Below are 17,385 nucleotides of genomic sequence, written 5' to 3'. Positions count from 1 at the left end.
GCATTTTCTTTTCCTTAAGATTAAAATACAAAACCTATTTAAAGATTCTGTGCTTAATTCATAGCAACTTGTCTTTTGATGCATTTAAAATTGTTTTCTGACTTTTCTATTCCATGATGAAAATTCACTAGAAATAAACGCAGTCCCTATTAATCCAGGCTTAGTACTGTCGTTTATGTCAAAATATCTGCACAAAAAACAGAAAGCTGCATCATTTGTTCCATCAATTTGGACTATGTTTCAAAAATTTAAAGTTTAAATACCAAGTGAGTAAAAACACCTTGCTGAACAACTAAATATATATTGCAACGATTATGGACTAAAAATAAATTTGAAGAAAACCAAGTTCATGGTATTTACAAAAGCACAAAACATCAAAGTTAAGCTAGTACTAGATAATACAGAAATTGAACCAATATCTTCGTACAAATACCTTGGAGCATGGATCACAGAAGATACTGATCAGACAAAAGAAGTAAGATGCCGCATTGAAATTACACAATCAACTTTTAATAGAATGAGAAAACTTTTTTGTAATCGCGATATCAATATATCGCTCCTATAAGAATGCTTTGATGTTATATTTTCTCTACCCTTTTGTATGGGGTTGAAGCTTGGACACTTAAAAAATTTAACATTAAAAACCTAGAAGCATTCGAAATGTGGTGTTACTGACGTATTTTAAAAATGTCATGGAGGGATCGCAAAACAAACGAACAAGTTCTCGAACAACTAAGAAAACAATGTGAATTCCATAAAAATCAGGAAATTGGAATACTTGGGGCACATCATGAGAGATGAAAAATTCAAAACTTCTAAATCTACTTTACCGCCCTCAATATTATCTTGCAGCAAAATTTTGTATCGCCTCGTTTAATTTTAAAATACTAACTGTAGCCCTTTTAGGTTAGATTAGAGTTAGATGACCTGTTTACAATAATTTTTAAGACCTTATTTATAATTTTAAACTTATTTATTACAAAAGTTTTACTTTTTAGTTTAAAAACTCGTTTATTAAATATTACTCAAAATTTTTACAGATTATTTTTGTTTCTAGATGTGAACGATTTCAATTTTTGTGCCCTTATAAAATTAGTGAGGGTTTTGTAGCATCCGAGGCACCTGCTGTGCCCACGCCCATGATGCAAAGAATATAAACAGTCAGTATATTGGTTTCCGTGTTCAAATTTCTTTTAATTTTTTATAACAATTTGAAAATTACTTTCCATAAATATGAGTCCACTGGAACATTTTTCACCACATTGTTTTATCAATCCTATTTAATTGCACATACTTTCTTTATCAATGATAATTGTACGTTCATTCATTATTTTGCAGTTTAAATTTATTACAATAATTTTGCCTTAAAACTACCTATCCTTCACATATTTTAAAATGTACGCATTTTTCTATTATTTGAGTACTCTATGTAGAACAAAAAATTTTTATCTCACATATTTTGTATACATACCACATTGACATAAAATAAGTAAGTCATAATTTATAACCAGAACGAATACTATATATGGCTATTATTTTTAGGTCAATGTAAAGATATCACAATTAAATTATTTGTAAAATTTCAAGAAATATGCAATGGTAACTAAGCGAAGTTTAAAAAACAAAAACAAACAGAAGAAAAGTTTGTACAAAGATTGATTGAATAATATGTCTTTTACAGATTTCCAGTCTATTTTTATTGTCAGAGTCAATATTTTTTGTTTTAAATTGTTACCCTTCTTTCTAATCACTTTTGTTGAAACACAAAGAATATTGTGTGATTGTCAAAATAACTGTCAAACTTGATGTGAATTTTGGGATTCTCCCCGAAAAATATTAATTTTTGGCGGTTTTCTGAAGACAATTGTAATTGTGCTTACTAATTATTAATCTTCTCGAAATTTGGTATATTTACATTAAGTATTGGTAAATAAATAAATTTTTAATTATCCAGTCTATGATTTATCTATCCAGTTTATGATTCCAATAGGGAACGGATCCGGATCAAATGATTTTTAGTACTCTACAGTGCAGTTTCCAACTGTAGTGCAAAACGAGCCTACAAATCAAATACACCTGTATTGCCAAGTTAGTCAAATAAATACTTAAGATCCACCATTGTGCTCAAATCAACCAACAGTCAACGAAATGATACCTTTTGATAATTATCAACAACAATATCAGGAACAGCCAGTAGTTGCCCGGCAAACCAACTTTTCTTATTCTACATCAAACTCTTAAGCTAACTTAAACTTAAAAAACAAACCAGAAACACAAAATGAAGATGATTCGATGTTAGTTGAAGAACACGAAGACTCTCAAAATAATAAACACTCATGGCAAACAATAAGATCAAAAAGAAAAAGGCTTAAACGTCAAGATTCAGGAGAAGAACCTCCAATTATACTCTCAAATAGGTTTCAGTCACTTCCACAGGAAAACTCCGTAAATGATACGAATAAGAATCCACCAATCTCAAAGTCCCCTTCAATGTTTATATATGGCGTGAATGACGATAGTAATATGATAAATAATTTAGCTCAAGCAGTAGTACAAACTTACTTCACTAAAGCAAAACATATATAACATCGATATGGATATCGAAGTAATATCTTTGGTGAGTACATAAAATCACCGTCAAATCTCAGGTGATTCACGTTTATGCCGTCTCTCGTCACTCCTTTATTTCCTTATTCTAAAGATCGGAACGAGCTAAAGTAAATAGCTTAGGTGAGATAGAATACCTTTGTTTAACCCCTTTCTGGTATTTTTTTTTTCTGTCTTTCTTCTGTTTTTACTTGCGATGTAGCATTGTTATATATACTAAGTGACATAGAAATCCGAACACCCAGTTTAAATGATTTTATTTCAATAAAATTTGCTGCAATTTATTTATTTTACTGAAAAAAACAAGTGATAAAGTTTTTAGCCTTATTAATTGGAGATTCCGGTTTTATACTTCTTGTTTTTAAATTCACTAACAATCTAAAAATGAATATTTCAACCGCAGTAAAGATCCAAATTTGGAGGATTGTGGTTCTTGACATTCTTTACGATTGGTTACGATGCCTAGAGTACGGAGACCTGTACGATTTCTTTTCGGGAAGTTGCCGTTAGAGTGCAAAGACCTGTAGACACCGTGGTTAGGTGTTGTTAGGCATGGCTTTAAGAAGATCGTACGCAAAGAGCAAGGGGCACTGGACGCCGCCGTAGAACAACACACCGTGAAGATCGCCGCCTAAGATTATTGGCCTTAAGAGACCGTTTCTCCACTACCAGCTCCATTGCAAATGAATGATTTGCAGAACACAGAAGACCTATTGGCATGCGAAGTGTTTACCAACGAATAAAAAGTTTTGGCCTGTTTTCATACCGACCACACTGGGTCCTCCCTTTAACTCCAGAACACCGCCGTAATCGCCTTCAGTGGCGCAGAGAACAATCACTCTAGAATCAGGAGTGGAACAGTATTGTCTTTAGTGACGAGTCTCGATTTTGTTTAGGCATTTTTGTTTAGAAAGCGACGTGGTAAAAGGAAAAATCCACAGTTTTTTATTGAAAGAGATATTGATCACACTGTTGAGTTATGGTTTGTGGTGCTATAGCTTATGGTTTCAAGTTATTTTTAATCTTCGTCAAAGGTAACATAAACGCGCAGCGTTATATCCAAGAAGTTCTAGAACTCCACCTTTTACCCCATCTTGACACCCTGACAAATCCAACTTTCCAACAAGATAATGCCCGACCACATGTTGCAAGAGTCACAATAGACTTCTTTTAACATAATGATGTCACATTGTTAGCATGGCCACAAGATCTCCCGACTTATCCATAATTGAGCATGTGTGGGATAGGATAGGTAGGAGATTGCTCAATTAGCAACGTCCTCCTTAGACTCTACAAGCACTTCGAGAGGAGTTGGTGGTTGCCTGTAATGAGATACCACAAGAAAACATTGACCACCTGATCAGAAGCATGCTTAGGCGCGTTGGAGAATGCGTAACACATCGGGGTGCATCCACACATTATTAAAGGTAAAAGGGCTTTAAAGCAATGCAATTATTTTGAAATTTAAATCATTTACTTATTATGCTTCATTAAGTACTTATACACAATTTTATTTAAATAAAATCATTTAAACTGGGTGTTCTGATTTCTATGTCACTTAGTATATATACCTACTTAATGATTTTTGTATATTCGTCCTAAATTCTATTGTTGGTTAAGGCTTAAAGAAGGCCCGAATTTTTATGGAGTCAAATACCTTCCCGTAATCTAGCATAGCTGTCTAGAGTGTTATATTGTATTTGTTTAATTTTTAATTATTGTTCTTATTATTTGTATATCCTGCTTTCTCCCAAGGCTGAGAGCTATTCAATTTGTTTGATAATCGCAATGTAATTATCTTCACAAACAGTTTATACAAGACTTATAACAGACTAAATGTTGCCATACACCCTACGATAAATCCTTACGATTTAACGGTACCTTTAAAACTGCCCAGTTCCCTTCTTATCAATAATCAACAATTTTTTTGGTTAATTTTGATTGTTCGCTACGGCTTCAACTGACGATGACATGTTGGCGTTCTTGGGGCCAACAGGGAATTTTACGAACAAAATCCTGGAGAAGTAGTGACGAATAATATTAAGAGGGAAACCTTAAATATTGGATTTCGTGCGTGTGGTTTATTTCCTTTCAACCCAGATGCAGTTGATTACACTAAGTGTTTGGGAATCAAAAATAAGCGTCTTGAGTTAATATTATAAAAACCTTTTTATTTACCAGATTCGTGGCCAGATAATAAAAAAGTCGACTTGAACATGATAGACTTTCCACGCTTCGATAATCAGGGATTGAACTCAACTGAGTTCAATTGTGAGTTCAATTCAAGAGAATTTGACGAGCGAAAACAAGTAGAAAGTGACGAAGGTAATGACACTAACAACAAAGTTTATTAAAACCTGGAAGAAATAGAAAATGAAGAAGGGATCAACACAAATCATACAATAAAAACTGAGAAAAAAATGTGTAAGGAACCAAAAATGGAAGTAAAGAAGATCTTAAAGACTATAAAACAGCAGTGGTCCAGATGTCAGAAAATAATGCAAATGACGACATAGATGTCAAAAGACATGTCAAAGCAAAATATTTTGCAAATGGCGTCCCCTATTATCCCTTAAAAAATTTCCATCGACCTACCAAACACCCTGCATTTCTATGAGTAGGAAATTTAGTTCATTTTATTTTAGTAAATTCTCCATCTTTATTATAAACTTTAGACTGAAATATAGAATATTATAATACATGCAGCAGAGCATGACAAAACTGATAATAAATTTTTAAATGACATGTATTTGTACAAAAGAAAAGTACTCTCATTACTGAATATATTTTTGTAATAATTTTAGTTTAACATGCATTATTACATATCATATACTAAAAAGTTACTAAATACACTTATTTTAAAATCTATTAATTTAGAGCGATATTCGTTACAGGACAACACATGCTTTTCTCACACAATGGATAATACTCTCGATTACAGGCAATGTCATTCCACACAGTGTTAGCTCCGTTTTTGTAAATGCTTATACATTCTTCGTTTCCCCCAGCATTATTGGGTTCTTTGTTTTGAGTGTCCCAATTCGTAAACTTCACAGGATCTCTAGCTAACCAAAACCAGTTGATTTTGTCTTGCAGCCTATTGCCTGAACTCCAAATAGCGTTTTCATAACTGTCGTAATTCACACCTTAAATAAAAAAAATGTTCTTATAATTTGGTTGCAGTTTGCTGTGAATAAATATACAATTATAATATAATATCATTATAATGTATAGAATAAATTCAGATAAGATTTACAATTTAAAATAACATAAAAATATTTTTCTATTTCTAATTAGTTTTATTGTTTTATTTAACTTACCTGTTGATTTAAGAAACTGCGTAATTTGGTCACTCTTTTCTTTATACTGAATACTTACTAAGGACATACCAACATCTTGACAAGATTTAATTGCAGCAGTCCAATTTACCTAAAACATTTGTTAAAGTAAGTGTAAAGATTACAGTCATTGAGTCAAAGTCAACTTTGAGTCACTTTTTAAATATTTTCTTGATTTATTTTTGCACTTCTTTTAACCACCTTTATTGTTTATTTGTATTATAATATGATTTTGTATAGTTCGATAATATCTTACAGCCTTAAAAATATGCTACAATAACAAGTATAATCCCAGAAAACATTTTTGACATGGTTCAAAATTAGACCGGCTCTGGGTGTAACTTTGACCCATATCTACAATTATAATGAAAATCTTTAAACTGTCAGGACAACTTTGCGAGAGTGCATTAGGTTAGTTCGGGTGTAAATAAAGTACACAGTGCACAAAATGTTTAGTCCAGGCCTGGTTACCAGTCTGTTTTATATGACATAGGAAATATACATCCTATACTATATCTGATATAGGAAACTAAGGTTATAAAAAACAATACTAAATTAATATTTTTCGTTAGTTTACCAACAAAAATATTAAATTTTTTAATCGATAGGCGAATCACAGATTCTTTAAACAAGTGGCACAAATAACCATATTGGAATGTGATTCGTTAAGTTTTCTCTTCCATAAATGCAAGCTTCTTATGCAGTTATTACCTTTTATACCTAATCATCATCATCATCATCATTCAATCTTTGCTTATCCACTGCTGGACATAGATCTCCCTCATAATTTTCCATCTATTTCGATATTGTGCCTCTTGCATCCAATTCCTATGACAACGTCATAGATCGTCAGTCCAACGTGTTGGTGGACGACCTCTGGTTCGGTAAGCATCATCTTTTGGTCTCCATTCCAGTATCCGCTTTGTTTCCATTTCAGTGTTGCTGCTCTCTCTACTGCATCAGCCACTTCTGTTCTTTATCGGAGCTGGCGATTTGGGATCTTGTTTCGTAGTGAAACGCCCAACATAGCACGCTCCATCGCCCTTTGACACACACGGATCTTTTGAACTGTTCTTCTTGTCATGGTCAACGTTTCTGCACCGTAAGTTAACACTGGCAAAACACACTGGCAACATATATGTAAAAGGGTAAAACTGACCGACAAGGGCATAAACATAAACGGAGAAAAGATTAGCCATCTAAGGTTTGCAGATGATATTGTACTAACAGCTAATAGGATAGATGAGGCCAAAGAACTTTTAAATTAGCTCTAACTTTCCTCGCTAGAACGGGGATTGAAAACAAATATATCTAAAACCCAGATGATGACAAATCTTGAAATCAGCGAAGATATATGCATAGGAACAAGATCCATAGACCAGGTAATGGCCTATAAATACCTAGGTCATGAGATTCGCATAGGAAAAGATAACCAAACCGTTGATCTTCTCCGTCGTATAAGACTGACTTGGGCAGCCTTCGGCAAGCTGAACCATATTTTCAAATCGTCTGATATACCAATATGCCTTAAAATAAAAACTTTTAATCGGTGTGTTTTGCCAGTGTTTATACCTAATGAATAGAAATATTAAAAGTTAAAAAGTTAAGAAACATTAAAAGTACAAAAATAACACAATCCGGAAGGTATATCTTGATTTTTAAAATTAGTAGCTTCCACCAGATCCTTCTTGCTTTGAATTTCGCCCAGAGAAAATGATTGGCGGGAATGTGGAAGTCCTTTTATTGCTGATTTTTCAATTTGTTCTATTCTGGCTTGCGTTCCTTGTTTACCTCACTGCGTTCTTCGTTACTGACGATTTGATTTTGTTCAGTCCTTTTTGTTAGTAAAATATCTACTGGCATATTGTAAATGTCAAAATTGTAGCCAATTGAGTCCTCGACCATCACTTCAGTCATATTATTTCTTTCCAAAATTTGCTGAACGTGCAGATCTCTATAATCAAGTATTTATTCTTGATTTACCTCGTCAACGTCTTTATTTTTTGTACATTGCTCTTAACTGCAGGAATATATTTTGCATGTTCAACAGTTCTGTTTATCGTTATAGATCCTTGCGATCTAGAAGCTCCTCGTATTTTTAGTCCACCTCATGTTTTTGGTTCATCTCGTGGTTTATGTCCACATTGTGTTCTTGGCTCACCTCGTGTTTTTTTTACACCTCATCGGTTCGTTTCACCTCTTGTTGTAAATATTCTAGTATTGCTAGTAATTGAACTCCTGTTTTTATAGTACCTATTGGTTTACTTGTACAACTGAATGACTTCTGTCAACAATTATTGGAAGGCAAAATTTTTTGCCCCGTAACGTTTTTCAAATCATTTTTCATTTATTTCACTTATTGGTCGAGCATACAACGAAAGTTTTAACAATAGCTTATTTCTGTTAGTGAAATAAATTTCTGCAAGCTCTATGGTTGTTTTGAGGAGTTGAGGAGTGGCTTAGCTGCTGTATTTCTTCCTTCTTTGATCGCTTTTCACTGGGTTAAAATGTAGTGCAAATATGTGTTAACGACAACGAGCTATTCTGTCTCCTGCCGTTGTCTCAATGTAGCATCCAAACAATTTTTAAACTGTGTGTCCTTTTTCTAGTGTTAGTTTTTTTTGTGTAGATGTATTTAAATCTTTATTGATGTGCTAAATAGCTAACAATTTTTGACGAAATGCCTTAGAAGATGCTCTGATAGTGAAAGTACTTTTAAAATTTAAGATGTATAAAAATCGCATATAAAATAGATAGTAAATAAAGTAGTAGATTAAACTTAATTTTCCTAATAATATGGGTAGAATATTAGATAATAACGATGACCGAAGAGTGTTAAGAATTTTAATACATTGGCTAGAAAAAAATATAGCATTTTCTCTCTCAGAGAAAGATCAGCCACATACATATTGGTCAAATATTACAAATTGTAGGCACACATTTGTATGGTTGCATTTCAGTGGCTACAACTAGGAATGAATAGCGTCAAATAATACTCATATATAAATATATGCCTACATGGCATGCCATTATGCTCGTTCGTAAGAAAACGTCTAAAAAAAAAGAAGATAATATCTTGGTGAAAACTTTACAAATGATGATCGAAGTAAAAAAAATACCAGCTAGAATTGGATAAGGTAATTGGATAAAGTAATACGTCAACTGAAAAGTATATAAGAAGTTGGAAAAATTAAAATTAAGATAACAAAAATATCAAAGTCATGATACAACACCGAAATTACCGATTTTTCATAAGTAAAAGGAAAGCATGCCTACAATTTTCTATCAGCAAAACAAATAACAACTACCAGCAATACAAAGATACAAGAAATACGTAAATTTTAAAACAAGAAGAACAAAATGGGTTTATTAGACCCTATTCATCAAAGACATGAAGCACGACCAATATAGAGTAAAAATAGAACTATGGAAAGTCCTAAAGGTAAAAAGAAGACAATATTAAAGTATACTAGTCTAAAAAAAAAATAAAAATAGAATAATGAATACCTTATACTACAGGTAAAAGAACTTTACTATAAAGACAGTATAATAGCTATAGGAGCAGAAGTTGAAAACAAAAATATGAGGAATAAATCTTCTTTCATTATACGATATGCTTCCTGGTATTGTGCCGTAAGTATTACGTTTGCAGCTTCTGGAATTTAAAGCCATTTCAAGCTAAAATATAGAAGTATTTTTTTCAGCACATTTTAAATAGCAAGCATGCACCCGACCAGTGGTGGATTAGCATTATAGTACTAATACAAAAAGAGCAATAGTAACAATCCTACCAATTATCCAATCAACACAAATTTTAAACTGCCAACACAGACATTTTACCAACAAGATTATTAACAAGTCAACAAGGATATCGACAAAATATTTCAAGTGTAGATGTATAAGCATTGGAATACATTATCTATGTAGGCTGGAATATGCCTTCCCGTATATGCATTTTGGATGTTATTAAATCTTTTACAGATGATATTATGTTTTACACATGTTATTAAACAGACAAATGAACAAGTGGAAGTAAAAGGAAGAATCGAAATATCAATAGAACAAGTGTGAAAGACGCAGTGAAGGGAATGAAATTAAAAAAATCTCCAGGCCCAGGCGGAATACATCCAGATTTGATTAGGTATGGATCGTCAAAACTGTTTGAAATGATCCAAAAAATTATTCGAAAGATGCTTAAATGGAGAAGAAGTTCCAGAAGAATGGAGACAATCGTATATCTCTCCACACAAGAAAGGCACAAATATGGATCCTAAAAACTATAGAGGGATCGCAGTGATTACTACTATAGGCCGACTATACTCAAAAGTACTATGAAACCTGATAGAAAATGATATTAAAGACAAACAACCCGAAGAACAAGCGGGATTTAGGGCCAGACACTCCACTATGGATAATATTTTCCCATTAAAAATTGCAATGGAAAAATGAGTGCAGAGAAATAGAGAAACCCATAGAATAGCTTCAATAGATTTGGAAAAAGCATATGACAGTGTACCGATCTCCCAACTATGGATAGAAATAGGTAACTTGAAAATAAACCCAATTCTTATTAAAGCCACTCAAAAATATTACGAACAAAACTTTGCAAGAATTAAAATGGGACAAGAAATCACCTCTACTTTTCAAACAAAGGGACTAAGACAAGGCTGCTGTCTATTACCCACCTTATTTAAAATCTCTTTGGACAGATCCTTAGTGAAATGGGTAAAAAAAATGTAGAAACATGGGAATAACGGTAGAAGAAGACAAGCTATATACACTTTTCTTTGCGGATGACCAGGTACTAATTGCCGAAGACAGCTACGATCTTAGCTATATGGTAAGAAAACTCCAAGAAGAATATGAGGTGGCAGGTCTAAACATGAATATGACAAAATGTGAATATCTCTCAGTGGGAACAGATGAAATATGTGATGTAGTCTTGGAAGACGACAAAATCAAAGGCGTGCAATCCTGCAAATATTTGGGGGTTATTTTCATCAAGAAGGGAAATAGCGCAAATAAAATCAGGGAAAGAATAAATAAGGGCAGAGCAGCGACCCGTGCCTTAAACTCTCTTCTCTGGCAAAAAACAATTCGAACGAGAAACCAAAAAACACATTTATAGTAGTATAGTTCAAAGTATTACAATTTACGGTTCGGAAGTATGGGACGTCACCAAAACTAATAGAAACAAACTTATGATGATAGAAATGGATTGTCTGAGACGAAGCTGCGGTAGATCGAAACTGGAGAGAGTTAGAAACGAACAAATAAGAAACGAAATGAAAATTGAGCGAAATATCAATGATGACATAGAAAGAAAACAATTAATCTGGTTCGGACATATTAAAAGAATGCCAGAGTACAGATGGCCTAGAAGAGTACTGGAATGGATCCCTCCTGAAAGAAGAAAGAGAGGACGACCACAAAGAAGTTGGCGCAACGGTATTGATGAAGCAATGGCGGCAAGAGACTTAGAATAGGCAACTGCATATGACAGAAAAAGATGGCGGAGAAGCGGCAACAGCCGTAATAAATCCGTTATTATATATATTAAATATTTTAAAAGATTAAATTTAAATTCAATTAAAATTAATTGATTAGGGGATCGATCCAATAATTTTTTGCAGTCATATTTTTAATTACACTTACATATACAAAACATTAAAATTAATTATTATGCTCGTAGAGAACACTTTACCTTTCTACCTCCCAAAAAATATCGGATTTTAGGATTATCTGCACAACAAGATTCTAAAAAAGTTTTCAATTAATATTTATATTTTTGTTATCAGAAAAAAAAACATTTTCTACCTCCTGCCTGGCACAAATAACTGAAGTAGAGAATCAAAGTTATTAAACGAAACATTTTTATTAAGTCTTGATACAAACAGTTTACAAATAGCTAAACACATATATTTATATAATAATAGACATTTTTAAATTTAATTGTATGTTATGGTTCAAATTGTTTCAGTTGAATATATCAAAGAAGGAATCTTAAGGAATAAATTTGCATTGTTAAATAGAAGATACGCTTAATTGTTGCGAAATTAATAAAACATATTTTTCTAGGTTAAAGCACTACTAACCTTAAATACATTAAAATATAAATAACTACTTAACATTTGAATTCCTCGTAAATTTTCTTTTTAATAAAAATGTTAATATATTACTAATAAATAGTTTTTTGACTTTTGAAATCAGCTAGACCTAGCAAATAAATATTTTGCTACTATTATGCAAATTAACTAAATATTTTAAAAGAAAATACAAAATAAAAACCAAGGTAAATTTTCCCTGTCAACCAAGTCAGAACCTTTTTGATTGATGGCATACATGTTCATGTATATAAAAAAGTTTTTTTATACTATTTTAGAACCAGGTCAAGACCTTCATTGTATCGACTACTATATTGTCCTTTATTTTGAAAACTATAAAGAAAATAATTAAATGCAGACTAGAACGATGAATCCCCTTTCTTTTTCTTTGGGTGCCATGTGGAAAGCTACACATTAACGATTAAATAGGGAGTTCTCTTCTTTGGTCGTAAGATGACCAAAACACTTCATTTAGCGTATCTACAGTACATTCAACCAACTGACATCTCTAAACGATTAATGGAATTCGCAGAAAACCTTTCATTGTAGTAAAAGGCACGGTAAAATGTACTGGAGTTCTCCATAATCTTTTTAATTATTTACTTTATTTAGAAAATTTTTTCCTGTATTATCAATTAAAGTTGATTTGTATAAAATGAGGAGCAAAAATTCAAATGAAATTTTAAATATTATTGATTACTTGGCTAATAATGAATTTATAAATATAATGGTTTAGCTGCTATACAATCATTTTGTTAATAACATTATAATAATGTACTTACTGTATATTTAAATTTATAAATCATCATCATCGTCACTAAATTTACTACTGCTATTATTTTGGCCTATATTTCCGGAGTTGCAGTTTTAAGAGCTGCTTGCCACATTTCCCCAACTGCATCGTTACTGTATCCAACGTGATTATCATAATTTGTTTTACATCTACTCCAGATGTGTTTGATCGGATTAAAGTGGCAGTGATACGGCGGTCCCCGTAGTACTTGATGTCTATCTTGATACAATTGGTCAACTATATAAACTGTTGGTTTTTCTTTACGTTTCAAAATTTCCAGTAACTCTGGTTTGAAGGCGTATTCCGGAAAATTGATATTTTTTTTACTAGCCAATTTTTTATACTCGGTACGTTCCACGACTGTTTTGGTTATTTCTCCAAAATCTTCGAATGGTAAGGTGTATTATCTAAAACTATAACTGATGGTTCACTCAGACTATAAGACTATAAGATATCCATCTTCAGCTTAGCGTGTATTCTATTATGGATGATTTTTAGCAGAGTTTTTAAGGTAAGTGACATTAGACTGATCGTTCGATAATCACTACATTCTTTGGCATTTACTTTCTTTGGCAGACAAATGAATGTAATCATTTCACGTGGAATAATTCGTGTGGAATAGATTGTGTTTAGTAGTTGGACTAAAAGATCTATATTTTTTTCATTGACCAGTTTTAGCAATTCACTTGGTATTTCATCTGGGCCAGCAACTTTATTATTTTTCGTGGACTTATACTTCATGCATAACTTCTGACTTTGTTATTTGGAGTTCCTCATCTTTACGCTGATTAAATCCATATGTATTTTCCTGTTCACTAAAATATTTTCTTATTTGTCCATTAGTGTCCTTGAGGTTTTTTTTGCTAACCCAGCTAATTCAATAACTTTCTTATGGAGATTGAAGTTATCATATTTGTTTTGTAACTCTTCTGGTTCGTGGCATTTTCCAGCGAAATAAGTCTCTTTAACTTCTCTTATTTTCCTTATTGTTTTATTATGCAGCTGTTGATACTGAGTTATGTTGATATTCTTTTGCCTTCTTTTGTCCTCCATCATTTCCAAGATTTCTTCTGTCATCCAATCTCCTTTCTGGCATCTGCTTGTTGTGAGTTCTTTGTGACTTGGTGCAATAATTGTATTTTTCAAGAATTGCCACTGTTGTTCTACATCACCATCAATTGATTCCAGTGTGGATTTTAGGTTTGCATTAATTTCTTGTAACAGTTTTTCTTTGACGTCTTCTGATTCTAATTTTTGTATGTTTAGTTTATCACTTTTGTAGCTTTTTTGCATCTTTTTTTAGTGAACTTAGAATTTCGCTACAAGAGGATTGTGGTCCGACGCTACGTCTGCACCTGGATACGCTTTCACCGATTGTATTGCGTTTCGGTATATGTGGTTTATTAAAATATAGTCAATTTGGTGTCTAACGGTTTTATCGACCTTGTCAGCTGGCGATTTAAAAGTGTAAACGCGTAAATATATATATATATATATATATATATATATATATATATATATATATATATATATATATATATATATATATAGAAAAGAAATTTAATCTTTGCAGATTAGTTAAATAGTAAACTCTTAAATACTGGGGAAATCTGCAAGAAATACTCTAATGTGTATCAATTGTTTCGCCGAACGTTTTCGCCAAAGAGAATTAATTTGGCTTCTTCAGGGCTGAAAGAGAATAAATTATAATTAGCTACCATATATTATCTATTAAAACATTATTGATCCTACCGTAACTTAGAATTGTAGAGTTAGAATATTAAAAAACTTTGCTAGTAACATAGTGGTGTTTTTTGTTACTATGTGCAAAAAAAAAAGTTTTTTATAAGGATTGAAATGTATGGTAGCTTTGAACTTGACACGTAAAGGCTTACCCAAGGTTAATCGAAAAACCCAATGTAACTACATTTAAAAGGAGGTAATTCTTTGAATTGTCGGCAATAACTAAATTTTTGATTTTTAGATAGTTAAAAGTGAGGTTCTGTTTAAGCCAGAACGCAAGCGCTGACAACTTCATTAGTTCGTATGAATCTTTATGTCGTTAAGGTTCATTGGTAAAAAACGAATGAATTTAAATCCCAGTAAAGGGAAATATTATTTTGATTTTCTTTATTTAATTATATTATATTGTTCATGTATTATTGAATCTTATTAAGACGTATCTAAGAAAAGCAAGGGAGTGTTATATATTTTTTGTTAATGAAAATTAATAATTAATATATATATATAATAAATATATAATATATATATATATATATATATAGTAAACTCTTAAATATTGGGGAAATCTGCAAGAAATACTCTAATGTGTATCAATTGTTTCGCCGAACGTTTTCGCCAAAGAGAATTAATTTGGCTTCTTCAGGGCTGAAAGAGAATAAATTATAATTAGCTACCATATATTATCTATTAAAACATTATTGATCTTACCGTAACTTAGAATTGTAGAGTTAGAATATTAAAAAACTTTGCTAGTAACATAGTGGTGTTTTTTGTTACTATGTGCAAAAAAAAGTTTTTTATAAGAATTGAAATGTATGGTAGCTTCGAACTTGACACGTAAAGGCTTACCCAAGGTTAATCGAAAAACCCAATGCAACTACATTTAAAAGGAGGTAATTCTTTGAAATGTCGGCAATAACTAAATTTTGATTTTAAATAGTTAAAAGTGAGGTTCTGTTTAAGCCAGAACGCAAGCGCTGACAACTTCATTATAATTGGTATGAATCTTTATGTCGTTAAGGTTCATTGGTAAAAAACGAATAAATTTAAATCCCAGTAAAGGGAAATATTATTTTGATTTTCTTTATTTAATTATATTATATTGTTCATGTATTATTGAATCTTATTGAGACGTATCTAAGAAAAGCAAGGGAATGTTATATATTTTTTGTTAATGAAAATTAATTATAAAGGTATGTTAGTTGTTAATGGATATATCAGTCAAATTAGTAATCTGTGATATAGTATTGTTCTTGGTATCTGATTTAAGTAACAGGTGGTATATATCGCTTAGATTCTTGATGTCACTCTTAACATTAATGGAGAAATCGTTAAGAAAAATATAAGACATTTCAATGAACTCTCTTTTAGATTTATTGTTCTCACGGTGGAGAATTGTGGTGTTGGTATAGTCCATGAGATGACCAGTGGAATGGACATGTTTGGCTAATGCACAACGGTCAGGGTGAAGTCGAGAATCACTTTTGTGTAGTGTAATACGTGATTTCAATAATTGAGATGTTTGACCGATGTAGGAATTGTTGCAACAATTATATATATATATATATATATATATATATATATATATATATATATATATATATATATATATATATATATATATATATATATATATATATATATATATATATATATGTTCGGATAAATTTCCGCGGTCAGATGAATGAAAATTACTTAGTTCTCGGGAAGAACCGCGTTGAGAATTTATTACTTGACGTTTCGGCACCCATTTTGGAGCCATTATCAAGAGTGATACGGTTCGGTTCGAGTTCGGGGTCTCAATCTGCCTACTCCCCTCACTCGAGACGTACCAGTATCGTGTTCTGTATTGCAAGAACTGTCTCTCGGCACTGAGGTCTCAATCTGCCTACTCCTCGGTCACTCGACACTAAATTCGTACTCTATATTCGACTTTTTCTAGAGTTAGTATTGTAGAATTTACCAACTGATTTGGCATTCCTAGCTCTTTCATTGCTTTGAACATTTCTCTTCTATTCACAGAGTCGTAGGCTGCTTTGTAGTCTCTAATATACCAAGCTCTAATTTTTGCAAGGTATCTCTTTGTGCATTGAGCTATTTATTTTACTGTGGAGTCTGGAAAATACAATTTCCAAGCGTTAAAATCTTTTATCTTTTTTTTTGCCATTTTAATGACTCCGCTGGACTGAGTGATAATATGCTTTACTCTAAATTTAGTTTTTTATTTAACTGTATTGAAAATCTGCTCCATTAAGTTTTCGAGTTTTCGAGACCAATTTGTGGTCAAATGTTATTCATCGTCGCTTGAAACCTCCTTCTACAATTTTAGAAGACGTTTTTGTTCTTCTGCGTAATGTAACATAACTTAAAACAAAATATAAAGTTACTTACTTTTTTACTAATAATAATGTTTTTATGATTTTTGTAAATCAAAAAAATTACCACAATCAATATTTTATCACTACTTTTTGAAATTTACTGAAACGAAAATTATATAACTACTTATGTATAACTTTATCAGTTTAAATATACCATTTATTCCGTAACCAAAAGCGCTGTTATCGAAACCACCAAACAACTTCGACGTAGATATCGAAACATCCAGAAAACATCTGTGATTTATTAAGAATAACCCTAAATAAGCATACCTAGGAGTGCAAATAAATATTATTTTTTCTAATAATTCAGCCAGATGATATTTTGGAAAAACCCGGAAAAAAATTACTACGACGGGTGTACTTCCGGGTAAATATAAATCAATTTAATCAAAATAACACTTGTTTTCTCAGTGTAGGATACA

The 17,385-nt window shown here is 31.9% G+C and overlaps 1 protein-coding gene across 1 annotated transcript; it reads right to left on the bottom strand.

Moving 5' to 3' along the window:
• Positions 1-5,383: 5,383 nt before the first annotated feature.
• On the bottom strand, positions 5,384-11,834 carry LOC140433544 (C-type lectin mosGCTL-7-like). The gene is made up of 4 exons (XM_072521523.1): positions 11,763-11,834; positions 11,650-11,702; positions 5,928-6,036; positions 5,384-5,753 (listed from the first exon to the last, which is right to left on the bottom strand). Exons 1-4 carry the CDS (start codon positions 11,815-11,817, stop codon positions 5,476-5,478), a joined length of 495 nt encoding a protein of 164 aa, XP_072377624.1. The 5' UTR covers positions 11,818-11,834; the 3' UTR covers positions 5,384-5,475.
• Between the last annotated feature and the right edge of the window lie 5,551 nt (positions 11,835-17,385).

This window comes from Diabrotica undecimpunctata, chromosome 2, assembly GCF_040954645.1.
Source record: "Diabrotica undecimpunctata isolate CICGRU chromosome 2, icDiaUnde3, whole genome shotgun sequence".
NCBI lineage: Eukaryota > Metazoa > Arthropoda > Insecta > Coleoptera > Chrysomelidae > Diabrotica > Diabrotica undecimpunctata.
The sequence above is the reverse complement of the archived record's forward strand: the minus strand, read 5'-3'. Positions and strand labels throughout refer to the sequence as shown.

Bases quoted from the DNA above. Each gene is read 5' to 3' on its own strand.
- LOC140433544 (XM_072521523.1), bottom strand. From the start codon at position 11,817: ATGTTTCGTTTAATAACTTTGATTCTCTACTTCAGTTATTTGTGCCAG. The intron at 11,703-11,762 runs GTAGAAAATGTT...AAACTTTTTTAG, and splicing joins TTATTTGTGCCAGGCAGGAG to AATCTTGTTGTGCAGATAAT. The intron at 6,037-11,649 runs GTAAAGTGTTCT...CAAATGTTTTAG, and splicing joins ATTTTTTGGGAGGTAGAAAG to GTAAATTGGACTGCTGCAAT.